Source organism: Capra hircus, chromosome 7 (assembly GCF_001704415.2).
Source record: "Capra hircus breed San Clemente chromosome 7, ASM170441v1, whole genome shotgun sequence".
In the NCBI taxonomy this organism is placed as follows: Eukaryota; Metazoa; Chordata; class Mammalia; order Artiodactyla; family Bovidae; genus Capra; species Capra hircus.
The window spans coordinates 47322022-47349235 of record NC_030814.1 but is presented as its reverse complement, the minus strand read 5'-3'; the positions used below and the strand labels follow the sequence as shown (position 1 = coordinate 47349235).

Below are 27214 nucleotides of genomic sequence, written 5' to 3'. Positions count from 1 at the left end.
AGAGTGGTTAAATAGCATGGAAAGATGTTATGTCCAGACCGTGGAATTTTATAGGTAGGCTGCAAGTCTGGAAATATTGATTGAAATCATTTTGTAATGTGTTGAATGTAATAATAATAAACCATTGTAATGTTTCTAAATTTGAGGGTGGGTAGAGCATTAGGAATGAGGTAGGCTATAGGTGGGCTTCCCAGGTGGCGCTAGTGGTAAAGAACTCTCCTGCCAATGCAGGAGACAGAGAGAGGCGAGCTCACTCAATCATGGCTGACTCTTTGTGACCCCATGAACTGTGGCCCGCAAGGCTCCTCTGTCCACGGGGTTCTCCAGGCAAGAATACTGGAGTAAGTTGCCATTTCCTCCTCCAGGGGATCTTCCCGGCCCAGGGATAGAACCCAGGTCTCCTGCATTGTAGGTGGATTCTTTACCACTGCACCGTATGGTTCTCCTCAATGTTCATCGCCGCACTATTTACAATAGGCAGAACATGGAAGGAAGCTAAATGTCCACTGACAGACGAATGGATAAAGATGTGTTACACATACACAGTGGACCACTACTCAGCCATAAAAAGGAACGGAATTTGGTCATTTGTAGTGATCTGGATGAACCTAGAGTCTGTCACACAGAGTGAAGTCAGTCAGAGAAAAACTCATATTGCTTATTAACACATATATATGGAATTTAGAAAGATAGTGCTAATGAACCTATTTGCAGGGCAGGAACAGAGACTCAGATGTACAGAACGGACTTGCAAACATGGCAGGGAAAGGAGAGGGTGGGACAAATCAAGAGAGTAGCATTGACATATATACACTACCATGTGTGAAATGGACAACAAATGGGAGGCTGCTGTGCACTCAGCCGTGTTTCGTGATGACCTGCAGGGGTGGAATGGGTGGCGGGTGAGAGGGAGACTCAAGAGGGAGGGAATACATGTATGCATGGTATACAGAAGAAACTAACACAACATTGTAAACTGTTATATACTTAAAAAAAAAAGATGTGGGGAAAAAAAGATTCAGCTTAAAAATGAACTGTGGTATGTAGCTGCTGTTAAAAACAATGCTTTGAGGCCCACTAAGCCAGAGTATGGAGGGGCATCGTCCCAGTGCACTCCACTCTGAGCACTCCTCGGGGCCTGGGTTCATTTCTTGGCCTTTTGGCTCAAGATAGAAATTGACCTGCTGGCTGTACTGGGAGAGCACCCTGGAGGCAGAGAGACCGAAAACTGGGGAGAATGGCCGAGGGAGCCGGGTGTGGGGAGGGAGTGGGCGGACTGACCTCAGGTTTTGGAAGTGCTGCAGGCGCATAGATTGGCTCTCTGTGGCCCCAGCATCAGAATGAAAGCCCTGGGCAAATGAAGATGCAAGAGGTGTCCCAAGATGAAACGGGCTGCCTTGGGAGGCGCAGGGGTTCCCATCACTGGACGTGTGCAAGCCGAAACCACAATGTTTGTGGCAGAGATTCTGACAACAGATGGGGGTTCAACTGGAGAACCTTCAAGGTTAATTCTCTCCCCAAATATTGACTGAGCTCCTCTGGTTCAGGCAACGTGTTGGGTACTGGAAATATAGGGATGATTGAGAGGGACAGGGTCCCCACTCTCAATAAGAAAGCAAACAAAATCACAAACTAACAAGCAAACTGTTACTTTTTAGATATAACTGAAGATAATAGAACATGAAGTGACAGTGACTGGAATGGGGGACATTTTTAGATAGGGAATTGGAAGGATCTCTGAAAAGAAAGCGGAGACCTGAAAGAATGAGAGTCATTCATGCAAATATTTTTCTGGACAGAAGGAGCAGAACGTAGTAAAAGGATTAAGAAGCTATCGTAGAATTTGAAGCAGAGTGCTGTGATCTGATTTAGAGTTTAAAAGGCTCCCTCTTGGCGCTATGGGAAGTGGTGAGGATGGGAGGAAAGGAGGCAGGAAGGCCAGTTAAGAGGCCATTTTAGTCAAGCAGGAGAGAGATGGTGCCAAGTTGAACTAGAGTTGACAGCAGCAGAGTTGGAAAGAAGTAGATGGACTTAAGTTTCATCTTGTATGATTCAAAATCAATTCATTTAGTCAGCTGATCCCAACTCAATCCAATCAGTTGATTCAATTTAGTCAATCGATCCCAGAAGTAGGCTGGCATTGAGAAGTGACTGCTTCCTAAACAATGTGTTAACTTTTATGGTTAGACATAAGGACATTTAATCTCCTTACATGGAAGCTGTTTCCATACATCTTGAGCTCTCATTTCCAAATATCCACAAGGATGGATGGCCAAGACCTTTTGAGATACCCATTCTGTTAGAATTGCACAAATCCTACTTGTTATCCAAATCTGAGTGCAGACCAGGGCAAGGTCGTCTTCCCATGACTCTGCCTCCCTTTGGCACTGCAGCCTCTCCTATTACCCCATAACTAGTGAGGATGTTTATTGGCTGGAAAAGCTTGGGTGAATTAAGCCTCTCTGAGCTTCAGTTTTGTCATCTATAAAATGGAATTGTTAGGTTATATGAAATAATCTCCATAATTTGCTAACCACCGATGCCTGAATTTTAGAAAAATGCTCAATAAATGACCACCACCACCACCGCCTCACCTTTTTCCACAGCAAGCTTTGTGAAAGAATTATCTTCCCAGTGTCTTCTCATATTTTTGTCTTTTGCTTTCTTCATGTCCCTGAATTGCATTCCCTACCTTCATACATGCTTCCCTCCTCCCACATCCCATTGCCAAATCCACTGAATACAGTTCTCTTTTCTTAGTTGACATGTTTCCTCTTTTAACTCTGTTGAACACACACACCGGTTTTTAAGCCCCTTCTCTTTGGGTTATTCCACTAAGCCATTCTCTCCTGGAAGGTTTTAACATGGAGAGAACCATGATCAGACTTCTATTCCAAAAAAAAAAAGCTGCTCAAAACCACACCACAGCATTTGCACAGCGCCTGGCATATCGTGCATGTTCAGTGAGCACGCCCTAACTTTGCTGCTGGTTGCGGCCATTCTCTGTGTTCCAGCAGTGTCCTGTGCACACCTCTGTAATCTCACGCATCACACTGTGGTCTTGTCTCTGGTTTCCTTTCTCTAGGAGACTCCTTAAAAGCAGGGCCCTACTAGTCACAAATGTCTGGTGTCTCTTTCCGTATGGGAGGATTGCAGTCTTTTTCAGATAGGGCCACGAGGCTTTCCTTGGTTAGTGGAATGTGAGCAAAGGTGGTCGATGTCACTGCTGGGTGGAAAGCACTAACTCGCCAGTGCGCTACCATTTAGTGCCTTCTTTGCACAGCAAGTATGAAACCATGTGTCAGTGTGGAAATGCAAGGCTCAGCCATGACGTGGGGGACAGTAGTCCTGGAGGGTCCCCCAGATCTGTGGCAGACTTTAGAAGAGGGATATATCAGTCTTTGTGGTTTTAAGACTCTAGGGTTTTGGGTGGTGTTTGCTGGTACAGGAAAGCCTAGCCTATATCCCTTGAGCCTATGTAATGCTGCCTTCAGTACATTCAGTATAGGACCTTAAAAACGGGGGTGGAAACAATTAATGAATAAATAGGGAACAGAAGGGAGAAAAAAACCCTTAGGCTTATGTATTGGTGAGTGTGGCTGATTATTTTAGTAGTCAATAATCTGTTACATTTCTGCAGCATTCATAAAGGACTCTCATACCCATTTCTTGTGTATTCCTACACTGCATTCCTAGAGCCAGGTGCCAAGGGAGAAGTGAGTCTCAGTGGTATTAGACAGTGGCACAGCTAGAGCTCAAACCCTGGTCTCTTGTTTCCTGGTTCAGGGCTCTGTCCAATTCTCCCCTAATATCTACAAATAAGGCCAGGCATCTGGGCTTTAGTTGGCTAGGTTGTCACCTATCGCCAGGGGTCCTGGCCGCAGTGTGCCTGTCTCTATGCCAGGCTAGCCCAACCCTCGGCAAGAGAGGCTGGAGCACACGTTCTTATCATGGAAATGCCAGGATTCGTGCCCAAAGGACGTCAGTAGCCACACACGCACATTCTTCTCTTTCTCACATCTGTTGACATTGAGTTCCATATGAGTTCCAGCTGTCTGTGTGTCCCCATGTGTGCACACTCACATGTACACCTGCACACTGTATAGTCATACTCATACCCACATGCTGATACACATTTAAATACTCTTTCATTTATTCACATTTTTTGTATGTACATACATTCGCACATGCATGCACACAGAATTCATATTTGAGTGATGGCCCAAATGCTGATACATCCTTAAATGCATGCATCAATATTCACAAATATCCACACACAGTTACATAACTGAAAATAATACCCTTCATGTGTTTTCACTCTTAACCACTTTCACATATTCTTACATGTACATGCACATCCCCATTACACACATTCACATGTGCGATTATAACCATAAAAGTATACCTACTTATGTTCATATCCATATGTGATCAGATACTTTTCTCTCTGAGGTTACCTGTCTATATGGGCTCTCTTGGTGGCTCAGACAGTAAAGAATCTGCCTGTAATGCAGGAGCCCTGGGTTCGATCCCTGGGTCAGGAAGATCCCCTGGAGAAAGAAATGGCAACCCACTCCAGTATTCTTGCCTGGAGAATTCTATTGACAGAGGAACCTGGCGGTCTACAGTTCACGGTGTTGAAAAGAGTCAGACATGACTGACGGACTAACACTACCTATCTAAATATATTCAAACTAGTGTGCACAGGTACACAGGCCTATGTGTGCATTTGCACAAACATATGGTCCCACAATATACACATGCATGCACATCGTCCAATAATATATAGATGCTACAGAGCACACACTGATGCGCCCCCATAAGCATGTGTGGTCAGACAAGCTGGCTGGTCCCGTTGAGGTCCTAGGTCCACATTTTTGTCTTACAGAGTGCTGGAGGTACTCCTCTAGACCAGCACCTCCCCTCCCCTTTCCTACTTTCCTGTCCCAACTTCTACTTTCGTCTTTTTGTACAGACTCAGAATCACTCCAAATGTCGAATGAAGGTCAGCCAGCCTCTGCGCTCCCCCTGTCAGGAATGGATGGAGACCCCTGTTGCTTTGCTGGCTGCCTGCCTACTCTCAGCTCTGGTGAACAAAGCTGGGCCCTGGGAAGCAGACAGTCAGGCCTGGGGACTCCAGCTGGTTGTAGAGCTGCTCTGCACTCCTGCTGCTCAAAACAGACACAGACACAGCCTGGAAAGTTTCTGACATTGGGACTGTGACCATATTACCATGGGCCCAGGGTACACAACCAGTTCATTGCGTGGTTGGTGAGGCTGAGCCCTGGGCTAGAAGTATGGGGGCCTAGGCATGTCTGTTCAGTGAAGTTCCCTTTCAGCTCTGACTTCCTTATGATGAAAAAAAAAAACAAGCAAGGTCTGGATAGTCCCAATAAGAGTTTATATTTGGCTCAGGAGAACATGGGGTTTGGGGTGATACCTGACTTCAATTCCTACTTCTATCCCTGATTAGCTGTGTATCCTTATGCAAGGGACCTAACCTTTGTGAGCCTAAGTGTTCTTATCTGTAAAACTCAGCAGTGGCTACAGGACTGGAAAAGGTCAATTTTCATTCTAATCCCAAAGAAGGGCAATGTCAAAGAATGTTCAAACTACCGCACAATTGCACTCATTTCACATGCTAGCAAGGTTATGCTCAAAATCCTTCCAGCTAGTCTTCAGCAATACATGAACTGAGAACTTCCAGATATACAAGTGGATTTAGAAAAGGCAGAGGAACCAGAGATCAAATTTCCAACATTTGTTGGATCGTAGAGAAAACAAGGGAATTCCAGAAAAACATCTACTTCTGCTTTATTGATTACACTAAAGCCTTTGATTGTGTGGATCACAACAAACTGTGAAACATTCTTAAAAAGATGAGAATACCGGACAACCTTATCTGCCCCCTGAGAAATCTGTAGAACCAGACATGGAACAACAGACTGGTTCAAAATTGGGAAAGGGGTATGTCAAGGCTGTATATTGTCACCTTGCTTATTTAACTTCTGTGCCAAGTACATCGTGTGAAATGCCAGGCTGGATGAATCCCAAGCTGGAATCAAGACTGGTGGGAGAAATATCAACAACCTCAGATATGCAGATATGGGCTTCCCTAGTGGCTCAAATGGTGAAGAATCTACCTGCAATGCAGGAGACCTGGGTTTGATCCCTGGGTTGGGAAGATCCCCTGGAGAAGGAAATGGCTACCCACTCCAGTATTCTTCCCTGGCAGGCTACAGTCCGTGGGGTCGCCAAGAGTCAGGCACTACTGAGCGACTAACATTTTCAGATATGCAGATGATACCACTCTAATGGCATGAAGTGAAGTGGAACTAAAGAGCATCTTGATGAAGGTGAAAGAGGAGAGTTAAAAAGCTGGCTTAAAACTCAAAATTAAAAAACCTAGGATCATAGCATCTGGTGCCATCACTTCATGGCAAATAGAAGGGGAAAAAGTAGAAGCAGTGACAGATTTTATTTTGTTGGGCTCCAGAGTCACTGCAGATGGTTGACTGCAGTCATTAAATTAAAAGATACCTGCTCCTTGGAAAGAAAACTATGGCAAACCTAGACAGCGTGATACAAAGCAGAGACATCACTTTGTCAACAAAGGTCCATATAGTCAAAGCTATAATTTTTCCAGTACTGATATATGGATGTGACAGTTGAATCATAAAGAAGGCTGAGTGCCAAAGAATTGATGCTTTTGAGTTGTGGTGCTGGAGAAGACTCTGGAGAGTCCCTTCGACTGCAAGAAGATCAAACCAGTCAATCCTAAGGAAATCAACCCTGAATATTTATTGAAAGGACTGATGCTGAAGCGCCAGTGCTTTGGCCACCTGATGTGAAGAGCTGACCCATTGGAAAAGACCCTAATGCTGGGAAAGATTGAGGGCAGGAGGAGAAGGGAGCAGCAGAATATCAGATGGTTAGATAGCATCACCAACTCAATGGACATGAATTTGTGCAAACTCCAGGAGATAGTGGAGGACAGAGTAGCCTGGTGTGCTACAGACTATGAGATCACAGAGTTGTACGTGACTTAGAGACTAAACAACAAAAATGGAGATAACATGTCCTGCCTCGTGGGGGTTGTTGGGAGGTGCAAATAAGATGATACCCATGGAAGTGCTCTGCATACTGCCTGACATACAGTAGCATTTAATGTGTGGTTGTTGCTCTTTCTAGTGATCCGTGTTAATACAAGTCTGCATAGTCTTGCTTTGAATGCAGTCTTGTTTGCTAAGCATATTCTGAGTGACAAGGAAATAGGCTTGAATGGGAAAGTGATCCAGAGGGTTTGGTTGGTGGGATCTAGGGGAGAAAGAAGCTGCAGGGGAGTGGAGCTCTTGGCCATTGCAAGGAGGCCTGGACCTGGGTTTCTGTCGCACCCAGTGTATGCTGTGTGACCTTGCTCAGTCGATGTCACCACTCTAGACACTGGACTCCCTTTCGGTAAAATAAAGACTGGCTTAGTTTCTTAGCAGTTTTTCTACCTCTGAGATTTTAGGTTTTCTCCTGAATTAACTGCAATGTAAATTAAACACATATTGATAATTAAGAACCCCGTAGGAAAAAAAAAAAATCACAGTATTACTAAATGTGGAAGCCAGAAAATGACAACTCTACTTTGGATTAACTTTAGTTAATAAACAGAAAATTGTGTCAGCTGTGGCCCATTCCCAGAGAAGTACCTCATTGCCAGTCCTTCATGTGCTGTCTAAACATTATTTATCTCTGCCCCAGGGAGCCATCTCTCTGGGCTCCTCCCCTCGTTGGTTACCTCCATTTTCAGTACTATTGTCTCCTGAGCCATGCTGAGCCTGGCATGATTTGAGGTTGGGTTTCCACTTTGGATAACACTTAGGTTGTTGCTTAAGTGTGTTTGTGGTCCTGGGGTCCCTCAATTTCCCATGTCTGTGCTTTTTACATGTCTTTTTCTTGGGGATGGTTTCCTGGCAGTTATGAGAATTGGACCCTAATTCCTGCTCGGTCACTAGTTCTGGGATGGGGGTGTCTCCAAATCTCCGTTTCCTCAGCCGTACCCTGGGGAGCATTGTGTCTGCCGAGTCTGCTTTATAGAGTGGTTTCCAGAGCAAGTGTTTGGTGAAGGAATGAAGTGAGAGAACAAATGTGAAAGCTGTTCAAAATTACGAGTGGCATCTGAAAATAATAACTACCATCCGTTGTGTGTGTACTTTGTTTCCAACCCTGTGCTCAGCACTTCCATGCCTTATCTCCCAGTCCTCACAACAGTCCCAGGTGGATGCTCTTGGTCCCCTGCTCTGCGAAGGAGGAGGCTGGCTTAGGCTACCTTGTGCATATCCACAGAGCTGAGTCTCAGATTTCGTCTGGGCATGAAAAACTATGTCCTGATTGCTATACTGTTTCTGTAGAAAGCATATGTAGCAGGAATAAAGTCTGAGGAGGTCGACAGCATATACTGGAGAAGGGAAAACTAAGGCTCGGAGAACTCAAGGAATTGCTCAGGATCACACAACTAATCTGGGGTGACTTTGGGGCTTCAGTGTTCAGAGCCCCCATCATTGCCCCCATCATTCTCATCATCATCATTGGAAACAGTAAGAGCACTTACAAAGCATTTACTCTGAGAAATGCTTTCCTGCTTATAATTTCCATCCATAAGAACTTCAGGAGGCAAAAGAAATTAACTTGGTGAAGTAGTATGATATTAATCACTCCTGGGATTTTACAGACAACGAAGTTGAGGCTTAAAGGTAACAAAGCAAATCAGCCTCTCACATAAAGTGAGTGAATCTAGGTTTCCTTCAGAGCCTCAGCTTTTAACCACCATGCAAAACAAGGGCAAACCAATACTCCATTAGTAATCTGTAATAAGGAAATAGATTTCTGTGCTACTGTTATAGCAAAGCAGGGGTGGGGTTGGAGTACAGATATGTACACCTGTCTCAATCAAGTTGCTTATGTAACGGAGTCATATGTAAACCGTTACTTGGTTTGATAACTCTTTACCATTTTGGAAGAAGAGTGGAAGTTTCAACATTTGCCACATGCACTGTGAATGACGCAGATGTCTGTGCATGTCTGGTCTGGAGGGAGAAGAACAGCAGAGGGGTTCACTAGGAGCTCTGAGAAGGCATCCATTCACAGGGTGGAACGACTTGGCTTTTGGACCTGGAGGTCCAGTGAAAAGCAGCCATGCTTGTTTTAGTCGATAGACGGGACAATCTCCACATGGAGATTAAAGGCCTGTTAGTTTTAGGGACTTTGATTGCTTGATTTGACCATATTAATACAGACCTCTCTGCAAAAGGATAGATTTTGGACCATTTGACCCATGACATATAGAACTCAGCAATTTTTGCCAATCTGGGACTAAAAAGTTAGATCTAATTGGCATAAATATTTTAGACCAAATAATGGTTTGAATCAACAGACAATATATCAGATTTGGCTTACTTATTAAAAAAAATTACTGAGTACCTGTTATTAAATCACTGTGCCAGGTGCTGAGGTTACCACAGGAAATGAGACAAGATTCTGGCCCCTAGAGAACTGAACTACATTACAGTGAGAGGAGGGACACACGGGCAGACTGTGAGAGTGTGAGAATGCACAGCCAGGGCATTCAATGGGGATTGTAGCACACGTCGTGAGAATGGGTAGAAGGAACCCATCCTAGCATTAGGTCAAGCGCAGATATGAACTCACACACGTGTACATGCGTGGTAGAGTGTGAAGGCTTCCTGTGGAGGTCATCCTAAGCAGAAAGTTAAGGGAATCTGAGGGTTGGCAATGGAAAGGAAGCTGGAGTGGGGGCCCTGGGCGGAGGCCTCTGCAGTATCAAGAGAAGGCTGGAAACCAGAAAGCAAGCACCTCCCAGGTGGAGAAGGCTGAGCAATTCCATTCATCCAGAATGGGAAGTGAGAGGGAAGAGATGCAGCCAACCAGAATCAGAGGGGCCTTGCAAGCTTGATGCTGAAGGTGAGGGGGCTCTGGGGGAGGTGTTAAAGCAGGGGACCAGTGTGGTTAGGTATGTATCTTAGAAAGACCACAGTGTGAGGAGGAATAGATTGGAGGGGACAAGATGCAAGCTGGGGACACTTTGCAGTAATGTGAGCAAGGCACTGTGGCAGCCTGAGCTAGACTAGGGGCAGGTGGGCATCCAGGGATGGATGGTTTAGAGGATTTGAAGGCAGTAACATCTATAGCACTTGGTGACTGACTGACTGCTTCTCACTCTGCTCATAAAGAGTTGATTTGAGGCCACTTATTTTCTCACAAGCTTTATTGAGCCCTTCAAAACAAGTACAATTGATTTTTTGTTTTCAAGAATTGAGAAAAATATTTTAAAGTAGCATTACATTTATTTATAATTATTAACATAAGATTTACTCCTTACAGAAATTAGATAAATATAAAAATACTGAAGAATATGAAATCCTCCATAAGACTATGATTCAGAGATAATTGCTATTAACATTTTGGTTATTTTTCCTTCTAGAATTTTTTCTACTATAACAGATTTATTTTAAAATTTTCACTGTGGGAATTTTTAAATATATACAAACATAGAAGAATCAACCAAGTATACCCATCTAAGCTTGTATAACCCATCTTTTGCTATTCTGAAGCTGAATTTTAAACTTACAAGCAGGTCTTTATATTTTCTTTTAATCTAAAACTTTCACCTCTTGATAGAATTTTGCTTTTGTAATCCTGAGTGTTTAGCATGTGCTAGCCCCCTAGCTCCTTGGTTATTTTCAGATATATGTCTTCACTCAAAACATTGAACAGGAAGTAAAAAATGTCCAAATCCCATGAAGCCCAACACTAGATTTCCCACCTCCTTGAGCAAGACCAGACCAGAGGGTAAATATTTCAGAGGGAGATATCTTCCAGGCAGCAAGTAGCAGCCTGTGTTTTGACTCACTCACCATAGTTGTCTCAGCGATGGAACCGAAGCTGTTGATGAAAATGTTGCAGCTGACATTCACTGGGGGACCTGCCAATTAAAAGAGATTCCTGCTTAGCTCCATGCCCATGAAAAAAATCCCCCGGACAAGACCCATTCATGCAATGCTGAATTTAGGGATAGATCCCCTCTGGTGGAGGAGACCGTTACTTGTCCTCCACCCTACTCTTAGGCAGCAGGGACTCGTAGCCACATCGTTATACCAGATTCGCAGGCCCCCAAGTGAGCACCAGGTACAGAACACCAGCGGCTGAGATGTACTTTCATTAACACGGGATGATTCATCATCCTGCCATATGGTTGAAATGCCTTCCCCAAACCCCACTGGCTGCCTTCTAATTTGTGGCCGAAATGTATTTACAGCTACAACATTTGGAGGCCATCTTGGGAATTGCAAGAAACAGCAAGTTCCTTGCCTTGAACTTCTGAACCAAGAATGATTGTCTGAAAGGGTGTTGATGGGAATTACCAGCTGAGGAATCCAGAGGGAACCTCAAGGGAAGTCCATAAGTCTTTGGTAAATACTTTCCAAGCAAGCTTTTTGAATCCTACTGCAAGGGTAGGAAAGAAAAGGAGGATTATTTGCCCTTTGGAATCTCTCTGCTAGCAGGACCTCTGTCCAACTGAAGCCCAGTCTCTTCACTTTGTACAGTTAGTTACCATTAACTGAGCAGGGTTTTCTGTTGCACTGAGAGTGTTTCTAATGTTATCTCATTCTATCCTTTTAGTAGCTCCATGAGAAGACACGGTTATTCCCATTATTTTACAGACGTGGAAGCAGTCTCAGGGAGACTATTTGTCCACAGCCACACAGCTAGTAAACTGTCAAGCCTGAGTTCAGATTGGTCTAATTCTGAAGCTAGTGGTTTTAATGATTATACTTTTGGAGAGAGGTTCAGAGAAAGGCAGGGGCATGCTCAAGATCATAATGCGGCAAGATCCAGGATTTTAAGCACCAGGTTTCCACTCATGCTGGCAAGAGGGCCAGCATAAAATAACCAGGAAAGAATGTGAGGTCGTGGGTAAAAGTTATATACGCAGTAAGAGTCCAGGAGTGAGAGAGGTTATGAAGAGCGGGGCATTAGGGAAGCCCTTGTGAAGGTGATGATGACCTTGAGCTGATTTTGCAGGGGGTTCAGACTTGGATAATAGGTTATAATCCTTCACTTGAAAATGCCAACATGCCATTTGTGAATTTTTTCCAGGTCCACTTTCTAGTTGATCCCCATGAGGTCCTGAGGTAGGCAGGGCAAAATTATTGTTGCTAGGTCCCTCTAGCGATGAGATTCCCAGCTTCATCGTAGAGCACAGAGAACTTTAGTAGCTTACCTGCGCTTCTGTACCCAGCAAGTGGTGGAGCCAGGACTTGAATCCAAGGTTTCTTATACCCACTCCTCTCTGTTCATCTTGAAAAATTAGCCCAAGCATTTCACCCAAACTCAGCCAAGATTCTTTTCTTTTCAGAAATCCTGGGGGTATAGAAAGGGACTCAATCCTGCTGTGAGGATCCAGGCTTTCCTTCCAAGGGCTTGCCAGGATCCCTGTGTTTGAGACACAGCCCCAAACTCTCACTGGCTCTTTTCTCCAAGGCATACCCCTTCCCTTTTCTGGGATGTGATTTCCCCGTCAACTTGGGAGAGTAGATCTTGATCTGGGCAGTCATTCTCAGCTCCATGGGTTTGGAATTCCCTTAAGGAAGCTCCTCAGTTGAATTACAAGGTTACTGTAGAGGATTGCAGGGCTGGAGTGTTTCTGAAAGATCACTTAACCAACTGTTTCTCAAACTGAGGTACAGATGTAGAATCACCTGAGGAACTTGTTAAACTACAGATTCCTCAGCCCAACCCCAGACCCAGTGAACCGAAATCTGTAGGGATTGGCCCAGAGTTTATTGTTTAATGAGTGGCCTGAATGATCTTCATGCAGAGCTGGGTTTAGGAACCACTGCTTCTCATTCACGGAGAAGGCGATGGCACCCCACTCCGGTACTCTTGCCTGGAAAATCCCATGGACAAAGGAGCCTGGTGGGCTGCAGTCGGTGGGGTCGCGAAGAGTCGGACACAACTGAGCGACTTCACTTTCACTTTTCACTTTCATGCACTGGAGAAGAAAATGGCAACCCACTCCAGTATTCTTGCCTGGAGAATTCCAGGGATGGGGGAGCCTGGTGGGCTGCCATCTATGGGGCTGCACAGAGTCGGACACGACTGAAATGACTTAGCAGCAGCAGCAGCTACTCATTCAGGGCTGAGCGCTTGATCACCTCTAGCAGTGGGGAACTCATTTCGTCTCGAGCAGCACTTTCCGTAGTTGAATAGCTCTGCCTGCTGAAAATTTTTTCCTTATGCTGAGCAGAAATCTGCCTTCTTGGTCACTTTCACCAGAACAAAGGCCCATTAGGGTTTCCCCCCACCCCCTCATTTAGACTCAGATCCAGGTTTCTCTTTTCATTTAGCCTCATACCATTAAGATGCCCCAAAGAGTTACTGCCTGTGCCTTGAAATGACGTGCGCAGAGTTCCCACCCAGGCCCTGCCAGTGTCTGGTGCTGTGACTCCCATATAAATTAGATGCTGATTTATGTGTGCGAGAGGGCGCCAGCCGAAAGGACCTCATGGGGAGGTGTGGTTCATTGAAATAAATCTGAAATTAAATTATCCTCAAGAAAATTACAATCTGGCTGCCTTTGGCAGCAGTGTAATGTATATATTTCATTAAATATTAAAGTTTAATTTTGGTCTTGTGTGTATGTTTGCATTGGGCCATGCCCTCGATCCTGGGAGCCATTGTGATACAGAGTCTTAGTGAAGATACAGAATATCAAAGCTGGCAGGGCCTGGTTCTCCTGGATCATGTCACAGATGCAGGAACAGAGGCCCAGAAGTGTCAAGTGATTTACTCTGGGTCACAGACATCAGGTAAGTAGCAGGAGGGTTAGAATCCAGTTTTTGAGCTCTCTACTTCAGTGTTAGGATTTTCACTGTCACTGAGTTCTGCAGAGCCCTCTCTTCCCACCACCCATATCTTCAGGCGAAACTGTTGAGTGATTCATCACTCTGTGGGGTCCTGAAACAAGGCAGGCCCCTTCCTGTCATCTTGGGGGTCATAGGGATCTACTCTGCCTGGACTTTACAGGAGCTCTGTAGTTTGTGGGGGGCTTTGGGGACATGTGAAAGGGGTCATGGGGCTCAGAAGCAGGAGGTACCCTGCAATCAATATTGTAGCCCTCACCACAAGGGAGAGTAGAGATCTTGCTCCTCTTCACCTGGGGTGGGTTTCCAAGAAGATGCGCTTTGCTCAGAGCCCAAGTCAGAGGAGATTATAGGGGGTAGAGATAGTGCAGGGTTGGGAAAGGCCCAAGGGATTGTCTTGTCCTGTATGTTTTGGGTCCGAGTGTTTGGAATAATATTTTCAGGGTGGGGAGGGGAAGGGCCCTGATTCAGTGGTTATGTTCACTGCTATGTAAGTAAGTAAATAAATAAATAAACCAGGGAATAAGCAACTAAATAAATCACTAGCATTAGACAGAATTGAGTCAGAGCAGCTAGCTGGGTTAAAGTCCCTAGTCTTGGCAGCATGACTTGGGTAAGTCACTTAATTGTTCTAGAATATTTTTAGGGTCATTTGCTCATGTGTTCATTTATGATGGGTTTACTGTGGGCCTTCTATGTGCCAAGTACAGTGATATGCAGAAAGGATAACTAGCGCTTGAAACTTGGATGCCCCCATGTTCAGCAGATGGACAAGACCAAGGCACTTCTACTCAGCCTGGAGTTCTAAAGGAGCCCACGAGGGGGCGCCGGGGACGGAATTCCTGAAAACTGCGAAGCTGCAGATGCAAACGGGTGGTCAGTTTTCTCTGACTGTGTTTGATTTGGCCAATGGTGTTTCCCAATGATATGGTTTAGCTGCCAACTTGGAAGATTTCACATAACCCCGCCGATTTAAGTCTCACCTGGGAAGGCACGCCACCCAGGGCCTGCATTCCTACCTGGCGGGAAGGGAGACCTGGCTGCCCTTTGCGGAGCCTGTGCTTTCTGGTTCTGCTTACCCTCATCCTATTTCAGTTGTGCGTCGTACCTGCTGGGCTCCTCTGGGTGTTTGACACTGTGAATCTGGTGAAGGGCTTGTGTGCTGACTCACTGTCTTTGAGGGAAGAAAGGTGGTGCTAACAATCCTGGAAGAAAATGGCCTCAGGAGAGAGGTGCTGGGGAGCAAGAGCACCTTGAAATCAACAGGTGTTGATTTGAATTCAAGGTGTGGGAACTGGGCCCCCAAACAAGCCTCAGCGCACCTCCCAGCCTGTTTTCCATTTGCAAATCACTCTGAGAAGTGGACTTGGAGGGTGGGGGGTTGAGGGAGCCGATACTAGGAAGCTGTTAGCAGCTGTCACATCTCTTGTTTGGTCTTGGAGTTGAGCCAATGGAACAGCAAGGAAGGGCATCCGGCATCAAGGATTGATCAGGGGATTGGCTGTGGGTCTTTGAAATAAGATTTTTGCAGGGGTGCTGGGAGGAAGGTCAGGGTGCACAGGCTCCCAAGGAGGTCCTCAAGTCTGCGCATGCAGAAACCTGCCCAGAAGTTCGAGATGGTTACAGTTTCCTGAGGCATCAGTGGATGACAGGAACTGGCCCCTCTTGTGAGACATAAGAGCTCAGAGGACTGTGAGCCAGAAGAAGCTTCTCAGATCACTTCATTTGTGGTTAATAAATGGGCTACCTATAGGGCATATCTGGCTCCCAAACATGTTTTGTTTGTATTTACATGTGTTAGGTTTCAGGAAGTTTCTCATAAATCTTGATTTGTGGCTTTCCTTGGACTTTTGGATGGTCTGGCAGCACAAGACCCGCAGTCCTGTTGGGTGACCAGGAACTGGGGGGACGGAAAGGCTGCCTGCTTTCCAGGGGCCTACACCACTATTTTTCCATATCTCTACCACTGCCTATTATCTTACTAGGCATTCGAAATTGTGGCCCTTATTAGGCGATAGAGTTCCAAAATTATTTGTTATTCCAGGGGAAGCTTTCAGTGGGTGAACTGTAGTTAGAAGCTTCTCATCTAAGACAAATAAAAGTACAGCTGCTTGGGGGAGAAGCAAAGTGGGGGACTTGCTCATCTTGTCCTCTGTTTCTCTCTTTTGGGACACAGGAAAGAAGCCCCAGGACTCCATGAGGCACAGTGTAAAAACCACAGAGATAGCCCGCTCCATCCCTGCGCAGGCCAGGAGACTGAAACCCAGAGAAAGGAAGAGGCTTATCTAAGCTCAGAGAGTAAGTTTGTACCCGAAGCAAAACCTGAACCCATTTCTCTACATTCTTTGTTCATTGCTTGTCCATTAGTAAAGCTAGCAAGTGGGTTTAGTTTCCATACTGACACAGGCAAGAGATCCTGTTGAGTTGTTACTTTCCGAGGCTTTGTTTGGCCTTGGGGAATTGACTAATAGTATCTGCCTTGGGGGTAGAGGAAAGAGTCATGGAATTCATACCGGTTATTTACCATCTGCATATAGTTCAGTGGGTTTGCTGCCACAATCTGGGAAAGCAGATCCCTGGGGCTCTGAAAGGCAAGTTTATCTACCTTTGAAATTGGGCCTGATTCTGGCGTCATATCCAGAGGTCCTCCCCATGAGTTTATCCAGGAAATCAGACGGCGACATGGGCTTGGAAGCAGACCGAGCAGCTTCAGCCTCCTTGGAAGCAGCAAGACTAAGAAAGGAGAGAGGAGGCAGATGGTTAATGAGGGCTTTTCTCCCACTGAGATCAGATCCCAGCCTTGCTCAGCCCAGCTCTAAGAACCACTGGAGAAGTAGATAATATGGGTCCTTAATGAGGTAAGGCCCAGGCTACCTTGTTTACCCAGCCCAGGTATCAGACTGTGTAGGATCCTGGCAGGCGGCAGAGAGTGTCTGATTGATGCTAAGAAACTGCTGATTCCCTTATGACCCAGCAATCCCACTTCTGGGCATACACACCGAGGAAACCAGAATTGAAAGAGACACATGTACCCCAATGTTCATCGCAGCACTGTTTATAATAGCTAGGACATGGAAACAACCTAGATGTCCATCAGCAGATGAATGGATAAGAAAGCTGTGGTACATATACACAATGGAGTATTACTCAGCCATTAAAAAGAATTCATTTGAATCAGTTCTGATGAGATGGATGAAACTGGAGCCGATTATACAGAGTGAAGTAAGCCAGAAAGAAAAACACCAATACAGTATACTAACACATATATATGGAATTTAGGAAGATGGCAATGACGACCCTGTATGCAAGACAGGGAAAGAGACACAGATGTGTATAATGGACTTTTGGACTCAGAGGGAGGGAGAGGGTGGGATGATTTGGGAGAATGACATTCTAACATGTATACTATCATGTAAGAATTGAATCGCCAGTCTATGTCTGATGCAGGATACAGCATGCTTGGAGCTGGTGCATGGGGATGACCCAGAGAGATGTTATGGGGAGGGAGGTGGGAGGGGGGTTCATGTTTGGGAACGCATGTAAGAATTAAAGATTTTAAAATTAAAAAAAAAATAAATAAATTAAAAAAAAAAAAAAAGGAAACTGCTGATTCTTTTGAGGCTGCATCTCTAAGGTTTTGGGCAATCACCCTTGACTGCTGGTTTCCCTGGGAGAGGAGACTGAAGGGTTAACTTCCCATGAGGCCCGGCCCTGTGTTTTGGGTGCCTGAACTTCCAGAGGTTCAGCGCAGCCAGAAACAAATCTTGGAGATCAAGTAGTCCAGCCTTTTTGGGCTTCCCTAGCTGCTCGGTGGTAAAGAATCCTCCTGCCAGTGCAGGAGATGTGGGTTTGGTCCCTGGGTTGGGAAGATCCCCTGGAGGAGGAAATGGCCACCCACTCCAGTATTCTTGCCTGTGAAATCCCATGGACAGAGGAGCCTGGCAGGTTACAGTCCACGGGGCTGTAAAAGAGGCAGGCACGACTGAGTGATTAAACGATGACAGTCCAGTCTTTCCCCAGAGTTTTTCTTCAGAATGAGCTACTAATTTTTTTTTAAAGAACATACCCAAGTCAAATGCATTTGGGAACACAAATGGAACCAGGCGTCTTTACCTTGGGTCTTCTCAGAACCTTTGACAAACTTAGATGCTTATACTTATGGGACTCTCTCAAAACACTTTCAAAAATGCTTTCTCAAAAACACTCTCAAAAAAGTTTCAAAACACTTTCAAAAAACAGACACAGCTAGTGAAGGAGATGTAGGTTCCAGGTAAATCAGTGGTCATTTGCCTGGATGTAGCCAGAATTGGGGGATTTGAAATCAAATTGGGGATGCTTCACATGGTTTCTGTCACCCTGCCCCCACAACAAAGTCGTTTTAGGTGTTGCTTTGTACCATAGTGCATAGTACAAATGACCGAGGTCTGAGAACAGGGGCTTTTCCCCTGCCATACACTCTGAGGCATGCACATTTCTAGAACAGTCAAGATTGGAAGCTGAAGGGTTGACTATCAATTATTTCTGTTGCTTTGGGTGACTGAGCTTCCCTGACCTGAAATGATTACATCCAGGGGACAGCTGGAAGCTGGTGCTGCCCCACTGTGTGTGCTCTGGGGCTTGTATGCTGGAGGAGGTGCATGTGTAGAGATGCACGTGTGTGTCGCAAAAAAATGAGAGCTTCTGTCACCTGGCCAAGTAGGACGTGGTGTTCCCCAAGGATTTGCAGTGCCTCTTGTGTCCTTTTCTGGTGTCAGAGTTGTCGCTGGCTAAGTGACCCCCTCTAATGGATGGCCCCCATAGCCCTGTCTCCACCCTGTCTTTTCCCACAGGCCCCCTTTCTTCATTTGCAGACACCTGGGCACATGTCCATCTGGATGGCCTACCAAGCCATGCCTCAAGTTCATTCCAAACCAGATGCTGCAGCTTCCTTCCCAAAGTTGCCCTGGTGGCACCAACGTCTTCCCGTTCTCTAGGACCAGATGCTTCAGGACTGTCTTGTCTCTGTGTCCCTTCTCCTGCCACGTCCCCTCACCCACTGGGGCCTTTCCAGTCATGCAGGTGTCATGACGGTGCTGTCTTGTTGGAAGTTACTCGTGTTTGTGTTCCGAGACCAGCAATTGTGGTGGGTTGCCTTGGTTGCTTATTTAATCTTCTACTGTGTCTACCATGGTGTGTCTCACACATACTTGGTGCTCAATAATTGCTGAATACATGAAATAATATTTTAATTAATTAGTCAAATATCTTGGTTAGTAGGAAGTATTCAGAAATATTCATGTATGGATTAGCAATTTTAAAATAAGTAGATTATTATACTCACTAATGAAAAATAGTGAAAATAATCAGTTATTCCTTTGAAGTTTCAGAAAATTTTCTAGGATGGTTGCACTCATGCTTAGTAATCTGAAGATTCCTTATTCATATCCTAAAGGGCTCTTTTTAAAAAATTTCTTAATTGAAGAAATAATTGTTTTACAGAATTCTGTGGTTTTCTGTCATACATCAGCAAGAATCAGCCATAGGTACACCCATGTGCCCTCCCTCCCGGACCTCCCTCCCATCTCCCTCCCCATCCCACTATTCAGCCTGTCACAGAGCCCCTGTTTGAGTTCCCTGAATTACACAGCAAATTCCCATTGTCTATCTATTTTATATATAGTATTGTAAATTTCCATGTTACTCTCTCCATACATCTCCCCTTCTCCTTCCTCTCCCCCTGCCATGTACATAAGTCTGTTCTCTATGTCTGATTCTCCATTGCTGCCCTGAAAATAAATTCATCAGTGCCATCTCTTTAGATTCCATATATATGGGTCAGTATACGATATTTACGTTTCTCTTTCTGACTTACTTCTTTCCATTTAATAGGCTCTAGCTTCTTCTACCTCATTAGAACAGATTCAGATGCTTTCCTTTTTATGGCTGAGTAGGAGATGCAAGATGGCAGGAGATGGCATGAGTGAATGTCGACATTCTAGGAATCAGCGAACTAAAATGGACTGGAATGGGTCAATTTAACTCAGATGACCATTATATCTACTACTGCGGGCAGGAATCCCTTAGAAGCAATGGAGTAGCCATCATGGTCAACAAAAGAGTCCGAAATGCAGTACTTGGATGCAGTCTCAAAAATGACAGAATGGTCTCTGTTCGTTTCCAAGACAAACCATTCAATGTCACAGTAATCTAAGTCTATGCCCCAACCAGTAACACTGAAGAAGCTGAACTTGAAATTTCTATGAAGATGTACAAGACCTTTTAGAACTAACACCCCCAAAAGATGTCCTGTTCATTATAGGGGACTGGAATGCAAAAGTAGGAAGTTGAGAAGCACCTGGAGTAACAGGCAAATTTGGCCTTGGAATACGGAATGAAGCAGGGCAAGGACTAATAGAGTTTTGCCAAGAGAATATAACAAACACCCTCTTCCAACAACACACGAGAAGACTCTACACATGGACATCACCAGATGGTCAACACTGAAATCAGATTGATTATATTCTTTGCAGCCAAAGATGGAGAAGCTCTATACAATCGGCAAAAACAAGACCAGGAGCTGACTGTGGCTCAGATCATGAACTCCTTATTACCAAATTCAGATTTAAATTGAAGAAAGTAGGGAAAACCATTAGACCATTCAAGTATGATCTAAGTCAAATCCCTTATGATTATACAGTGGAAGTGAGAAATAGATTTAAGGGACTAGATCTGATAGATAGAGTGCCTGATGAACTATGGACAGAGGTTCGTGACACTGTACAGGAGACAGGGATCAACCATCCCCATGGAAAAGAAATGCAAAAAAGCAAAATGGCTCTCTGGGGAGGCCTTACAAATAGCTGTGAAAAGAAGAGAGGTGAAAAGCAAAGGAGAAAAGGAAAGATATACCCATTTGAGTACAGAGTTCCAAAGAATAGCAAGGAGAGATAAGAAAGCCTTCCTCAGTGATCAATGCAAAGAAATAGAGGAAAACAATAGAACGGGAAAGACTGGAGATCTCTTCAAGAAAATTAGAGATACCAAGGGAACTTTTCATGCATAGATGGGCTCAATAAAGGATAGAAATGGTATGGACCTAACAGAAGAAAAAATATTAAGAAGAGGTGGCAAGAATACACAGAAGAACTATACAAAAAAGATCTTCATGACCCAGATAACCACAATGGTGTGATCACTCACCTAGAGACAGACAGCCTGTAATGTGAAATTAAGTGGGCCTTAGAAAGCATTGCTATGAACAAAGCTAACAGAGGTGATGGAATTCCAGTTGAGCTGTTTCAAATCCTGAAAGATGATGCTGTGAAAGTGCTGTACTCAATATGCCAGCAAATTTGGAAAACCCAGCAGTGGCCACAGGACTGGAAAAGGTCAGTTTTCATTCCAATCCCAAAGAAAGGCAATGCCAAAGAATGTTCAAACTACCGCACAATTGCACTCATCTCACATGCTAGTAAAGTGATGCTCAAAATTCTCCAAGCCAGGCTTCAATAATACGTGAACCATGAACTCTCTGATGTTCAAGCTGGTTTTAGAAAAGGCAGAGGAACCAGAGATCAAATTGCCAACATCTGCTGGGTCATGGAAAAAGCAAGAGAGTTCCAGAAAAACATCTATTTCTGCTTTATTGACTATGCCAAAGCCTTTGACTATGTGGATCACAATAAACTGTGGAAAATTCTTCAAGAGATGGGAATACCAGACCACCTGACCTGCCTCTTGAGAAACCTATATGCAGGTCAGGAAGCAACAGTTAGAACGGGACATGGAACAACAGACTGGTTCCAAATAGGAAAAGGAGTATGTCAAATCTGTATATTGTCACCCTGCTTATTTAACTGCTATGCAGAGTACATCATGAGAAACACTGGGCTGGAAGAAGCACAAGACGGGATCAAGATTGCCAGGAGAAATATGAATAACCTCAGATATGCAGATGACACCACCCTTATGGCAGAAAGTGAAGAGGAACTAAAAAGCCTCTTGATGAAAGTGAAAGAGGAGAGTGAAAAAGTTGGCTTAAAGCTCAACATTTAGAAAACGAAGATCATGGCATCTGGTCCCATCACTTCATGGGAAATATATGGGGAAACAGTGTCAGACTTTATCTTTTCGGGCTCCAAAATCACTGCAGATAGTGACTGTAGCCATGAAATTAAAAGATGCTTACTCCTTGGAAGGAAAGTTATGATCAACCTAGATAGCATATTGAAAAGCAGCGACATTACTTTGCCAACAAAGTCCGTCTAGTCAAGGCTATGGTTTTTCCTGTGGTCATGTATGGATGTGAGAGTTGGACTGTGAAGAAGGCTGAGTGCCGAAGAATTGATGCTTTTGAACTGTGGTGTTGGAGAAGACTCTTGAGAGTCCCTTGGACCGCAAGGAGATCAAACCAGTCCACCCTAAAGGAGATCAGTCCTGTATATTCATTGGAAGGACTGATGTTAAAGCTGAAACTCCAATACTTTGGCCACCTGGTGTGAAGAACCGACTCACTGGAAAAGACCCTGATGCTGGGAAAGTTTGAAGGAGGGAGGAGAAGGGAACGACAGAGGGTGAGATGGTTGGATGGCATCACTGACTCAATGGACACAAGTTTGAGTAAATTCTGGGAGTTGGTGATGGACAGGGAGGCTTGGCATGCTGCAGTCTATGGAGTCTCAAAGAGTCAGACACGACTGAGCAACTGAACTGAACTGTGTTACATAGATTTGGATATGCAAAAATATGAAGACCTATGTTCCTGTCAAAGTGTGTTGTTAAGAGTGATATTTAGTATGGGCGTTTTTGTGTGTACATATAGAAACCCACTCCAGCATTCTTGCCTGGAGAATCCCATGGATGGAGGAGCCTGGTGGGCTATAGTCCACGGGGTCGCAAAGAGTCAGACACGACTGAGCGACTTAACTTTCACTTTCATGGCATGTATGTAGACATGGGGTACAGGGTGTGAAAATGTCAAATGCCTTTGTGGCTATACGTGTGTGGTATATATATTATATGTGTGTGTTACTGAAATGTACTGTCACATGTAATAGAGAATGGTTCATAAAGAGTGAAAAGAACAGATGATTTGGAATCAATCCTGTCTCAGTCATTTACTGGCTGTGTGACCATGGGAACATGACCTAACTTCTCTGAACTGCAGTTGCCTGATACATCAAAAGAAGTGTTGCACAAGGAGTCACTGAGGTAGCCCAGGTAAGAAATGTCAAAGGTGGTTCTTGGTTCATAGCCGGCACTCCATCTACGGTCTTGCTTTTCCATTACCGTGTGTGTGTGTCTGTGTGTCTGTGTGTGTCTGTGTGTCTGTGTGTCTGGGCGTGTGGAAGCTGAGAGTCAGTCTGGAGTTTCTCCTGGTCTCTCTGCTGCTTTCAGCTGTACTGTAGCCCCTGCATGACTTGGAAGTCCTGCCAAACACCTTCCGTGGCCATACTTTACCACAGTCCCAGCCTTTTCTCCATTCAGCACCAGACTCATGGCTTCTGTGTGACTCTGGTGTGGCAAAGGGGACCACGGGCATGTAACCGGTGATTTATGACTTCATCGCTGCTATGATTCACTTCTGGAACCGCTCCAGGAGTGGCAGTTATGAAGCTTTCATAAGCTCCTATTCTCTCTCAGCCCCCGCCCCCCCTCAGATAATAAGGTTTGGGAACGTGGTCCTCTCTCCTAGCAGTTACTATAGCATAAGACTTCTCTTCCTATTAGGCAGTACAGTGAGAAAATGAATTTGCCCCCAAATATTCCCTACCATTTGCTGTTAGCAAAATATGCCATTTAATATCTGAATCCTCCCCAAGCTGAAGCATCTTCTGATTATCCTAGCTCACACGTCTGCAACAAGGCGCTTAGTCTGGTCACCTGGCCATTGACTCACCAACAATCCTTGTATGGTGAACTGAACTGGTGGGAATCGAGACTCGGAGAAATTAACTGGCCTCACTTCACACAGTACTTGAATAAGGGAAAAGATTAGAACTCACATTTTCAAGCCCTGCTTCTTCCAAATGCTACGGTGTATAGGAAAAACTTTTGTAAACTACGAAGAATATAAATCATGATAGTAGGTAGTTTTACTACTTGTTTTGAAGCTCTGTTGTATTGTTACAGCCAAGAAAATCCAAACCTGTGTCTGACTCCTGGCAATCCCTGTACATACTCTGAATTTACCACACTTGAAACTGGGGAAGAAGTAGTGTGACTTAGCAAATGATTCTCTGTTTTGTCAGGTGACTCACAGTAGAATTCTTGGAAATTTTGAGATTCATTAGTCCCTCCCATGTATCATGGTTTCTTGGAACATTGCCAATTTTTTCCGAGTTTTTTTTTTTTTAATCATTTCTACGATTAGTCACTTTAAAGTTTTCATTGCATTGACATGTACATTTTAAAGGTCTTATCTTGTTTTCTGTGTATAATTTTTAATCATCTTGAAAATTCGTAGTTTCGTCACAGTAATGTCGGATGTTGAAATATTTCTACTTATTTAAAAATGTTTTAAATATTTGTTATTTAGGGAAAAAAGTTCTCTTTGAATTATCTCACTTCTTTAAAAAGAAAAGTAACTTTATATTTCACTCTTCACAAATGAAAAACCAGTATTACTTGCCGTAACAGAGGACAACCATAGCAGTGAATACAATGAAAACAGAAAGAGAAGAGTTTAAACTCCTAGTTAAATTCTGTTGCTGGCTGACGTCCCGAACCCGAGGCCTGCCTTCAGTTCCAAAAGAAGATCAGCAAGTGCTGGAAAGCTGTTAGAGACACGGTAACACCCAATGGAGACTTTCTTCCTGGGATAATGCAAATGACTGAAATGATGACTGTACGTTATTATTATGTTTTGAACCGCCTAAAATAGTCTCCCATTCCTTACTGCCCTCGTCCAAAATTTCTCTAATTCTTTTTCTGATAAACCTTCCATTTGAATGTCAAATAGCCATGCCTTTCCACTTGATGATCATTGTACATGCCTGGCTACATTTAGACAGCATATTTTGCACAGAATTATTTCTAGGGCCCCCTGAAGTAAATCTGTGCTTTGCGCCTCTGTGCGGAGAAAATAGGTGTCCAGGGGCCCTTCATGCACGTTTGCAGCCACTGCCTCTGGTGAGCTTAAGCCTTTGCTTATAGACAGTGAGGGACTGGACGCAGAGGCTGAGAGTGAGTCCGAGAAATGAAATACTTGATTGTTAGGATTTGCTGACCCTATGAAAGTATTTGGAAATGATGCAAATTGTTTCAGGGATTATTGAGATGTAATGTGGTGAATCAGGCTTGATTTAGACAGATTTGATTTATAGTCATTTTCAGAATGCCTGTAAGGTCTCCTGGGACCAAGGGTTCTGTCCCTCGTTGCGAAGGCTTATGGCGATGGCTGCACTGACTGGACCGAGCCTTGAACTGTCGAGAGCCTCTCAGGGCATTTGTTGCATTAGGAGGCTTTGGTACTTAAAGAACCTCAGTTTTGACTCCTAATGACAGAGATTAAGCAAAAGTCCAGGAGTCTGTTCTACAGTGGCATTGGAGGGAGGGTGACGGAGTAAAGAGGGGGCTTTCTGACCTTTGACGAATCTCTTCCCTTGTGAGCTTTCAGTTTCCCAAGCTATAAAATGAGGGGATTAGAATAATCTCTAAGAGTCCTTCTGGTTCTAAACCATCATTTTAGTAATCTATAATATTCCCTCTTTTTAAACTTTTCTTCTTTACACATCTGGTCTTGGGACCTGAATTTATCTGGACCCCTCAGGGGAGTATGAGTGTGTTTGTCTTGCTGCCTTCCCATTCAGTCCCCTCATTTTTCTTCAGTGGAACAGCTCATTTCTCAGGGATTTGTTGGAAGCCTGGCCAGATCAATGCTCAGATTCTCATTCCCTAGTTGCAGCATCAATTGGAAATAGGAAATCAATGTGCAGTTGTCAATCTGAATTTCAAATGAGTTGGGCTTGGCAGTTAGCCTGGGGAGAAACTGTTTCAATTAGACCCTTCAGGGTACCACATGTGCAAAGACCACGGTGGGTGGGGGTAGCAGTGGGAGGGTCCCTCCATCTTGACGCCAACAGATTCCATGTCCTGAGTTCACCATGGGCAGGAAGATCAGGAGGTCAGGGATTGGGGGAAAAGGGAGGAAGGGCAAAATGAGGGGAAGAAGAATGATTCAGAGGCTGAGGACAGCCAAGGGAGGGATGCAGGGAGCCGGAGGAGGAAGCTGGAGACGCAGAGTGAGAAGAGAAGTGGGGGTGGGAGAGAGAGGAAGAGGAAAGTGGAGGTGTCTGAGGCGTGGCCAGTGCTATAAACAAGGAAGTCAGTGAGCGCAGAGGATGTGTACCCAATTGCACCTGGTGGGAGGAGGTGGCTTCCAAGAGGCTTTGTGGAGATAGTGTTTTTTACAGTAAAACATGAAGGCTGAGTATGGAACTGACCTGGAAGAAACAGAGAAGGAGAGTGTTTTGGGTAGAAGGAACAGTATGTGCGAAGCATAGAGGTGAGAGAGGACTTGGAGAATTAAAGAGAAGTTTAGTGAGCATGTGTGGGAGTGAAGGAGGGAAATGAAGCGGGGAGAGAGAGAGAGTGGGAGAAAAAGAGAAAGGATGAAGAATTGAGAATGGAGCACTGAGTCTTCAAGGTTGGAAGTAGCCAGGATTGCACCCCCTGTTCTGTGTCCTTGTGGTGGGTCTGGAAGTTAAGGAAGATTGTCCCTCCTCAGTGCCTTATTAGTACAAATAATCTATCTGGATTTCTCAGCTATTGGCTGGTTAAGTTGAATTGTAGCCTGGCCAAGCTTGGGAAATGCACTCTCCAAAAGACCCCTCCAAATGGTGGGTGTCCAACTTGGTTTCCAGGCAGATGTGTCCTCTGACTTGGGCCAGGACATCCCCTTTGCCTTGGCAGAGAGGTAATCTAATGAACTGGTGTTTATTCCTTGTAGAAAGTACCAAGTCAACTAGTCAGGTGTTGACAGAAGGTCTGTCCATGTTTCCACGAGCATTTAATTCGTGTTGTTGCTTTTGTTCAGTCACTAAGTCATGTCCGACTTTTCGCAACCCCATGAATTGCAGCACGCCAGACTTCCTGTTTTTCACTATCTCCCAGAGTTTGCTCAAACTCATGTCCATTGAGTCAGTGATACCATCCAACCATCTCATTCTCTGTCACCCCCTTCTCCTCTTGCCCTCTCAATCTTTCCCAGCTTCAGGGTCTTTTCCAATGAGTCAGCTCTTCACATCAGCTGTCCAAAGTATTGGAGCATCAGCTTCATCCTTCCAGTGAATATTCAGGGTTGA

General features: G+C 44.6%; 1 protein-coding gene across 1 annotated transcript in view; it reads right to left on the bottom strand.

Moving 5' to 3' along the window:
- GLRA1 (glycine receptor alpha 1) overlaps positions 1-27214 on the bottom strand; it is an 87944-nt gene that overhangs the window by 31761 nt on the left and 28969 nt on the right. The window contains exons 2-3 of the mRNA XM_005683198.3: positions 16537-16664; positions 10923-10990 (exon numbers count right to left, since the gene is read on the bottom strand). Of these exons, the coding sequence (XP_005683255.1) occupies positions 10923-10990; positions 16537-16664 (196 nt within the window). The remainder of the gene's footprint in view (positions 1-10922; positions 10991-16536; positions 16665-27214) is intronic.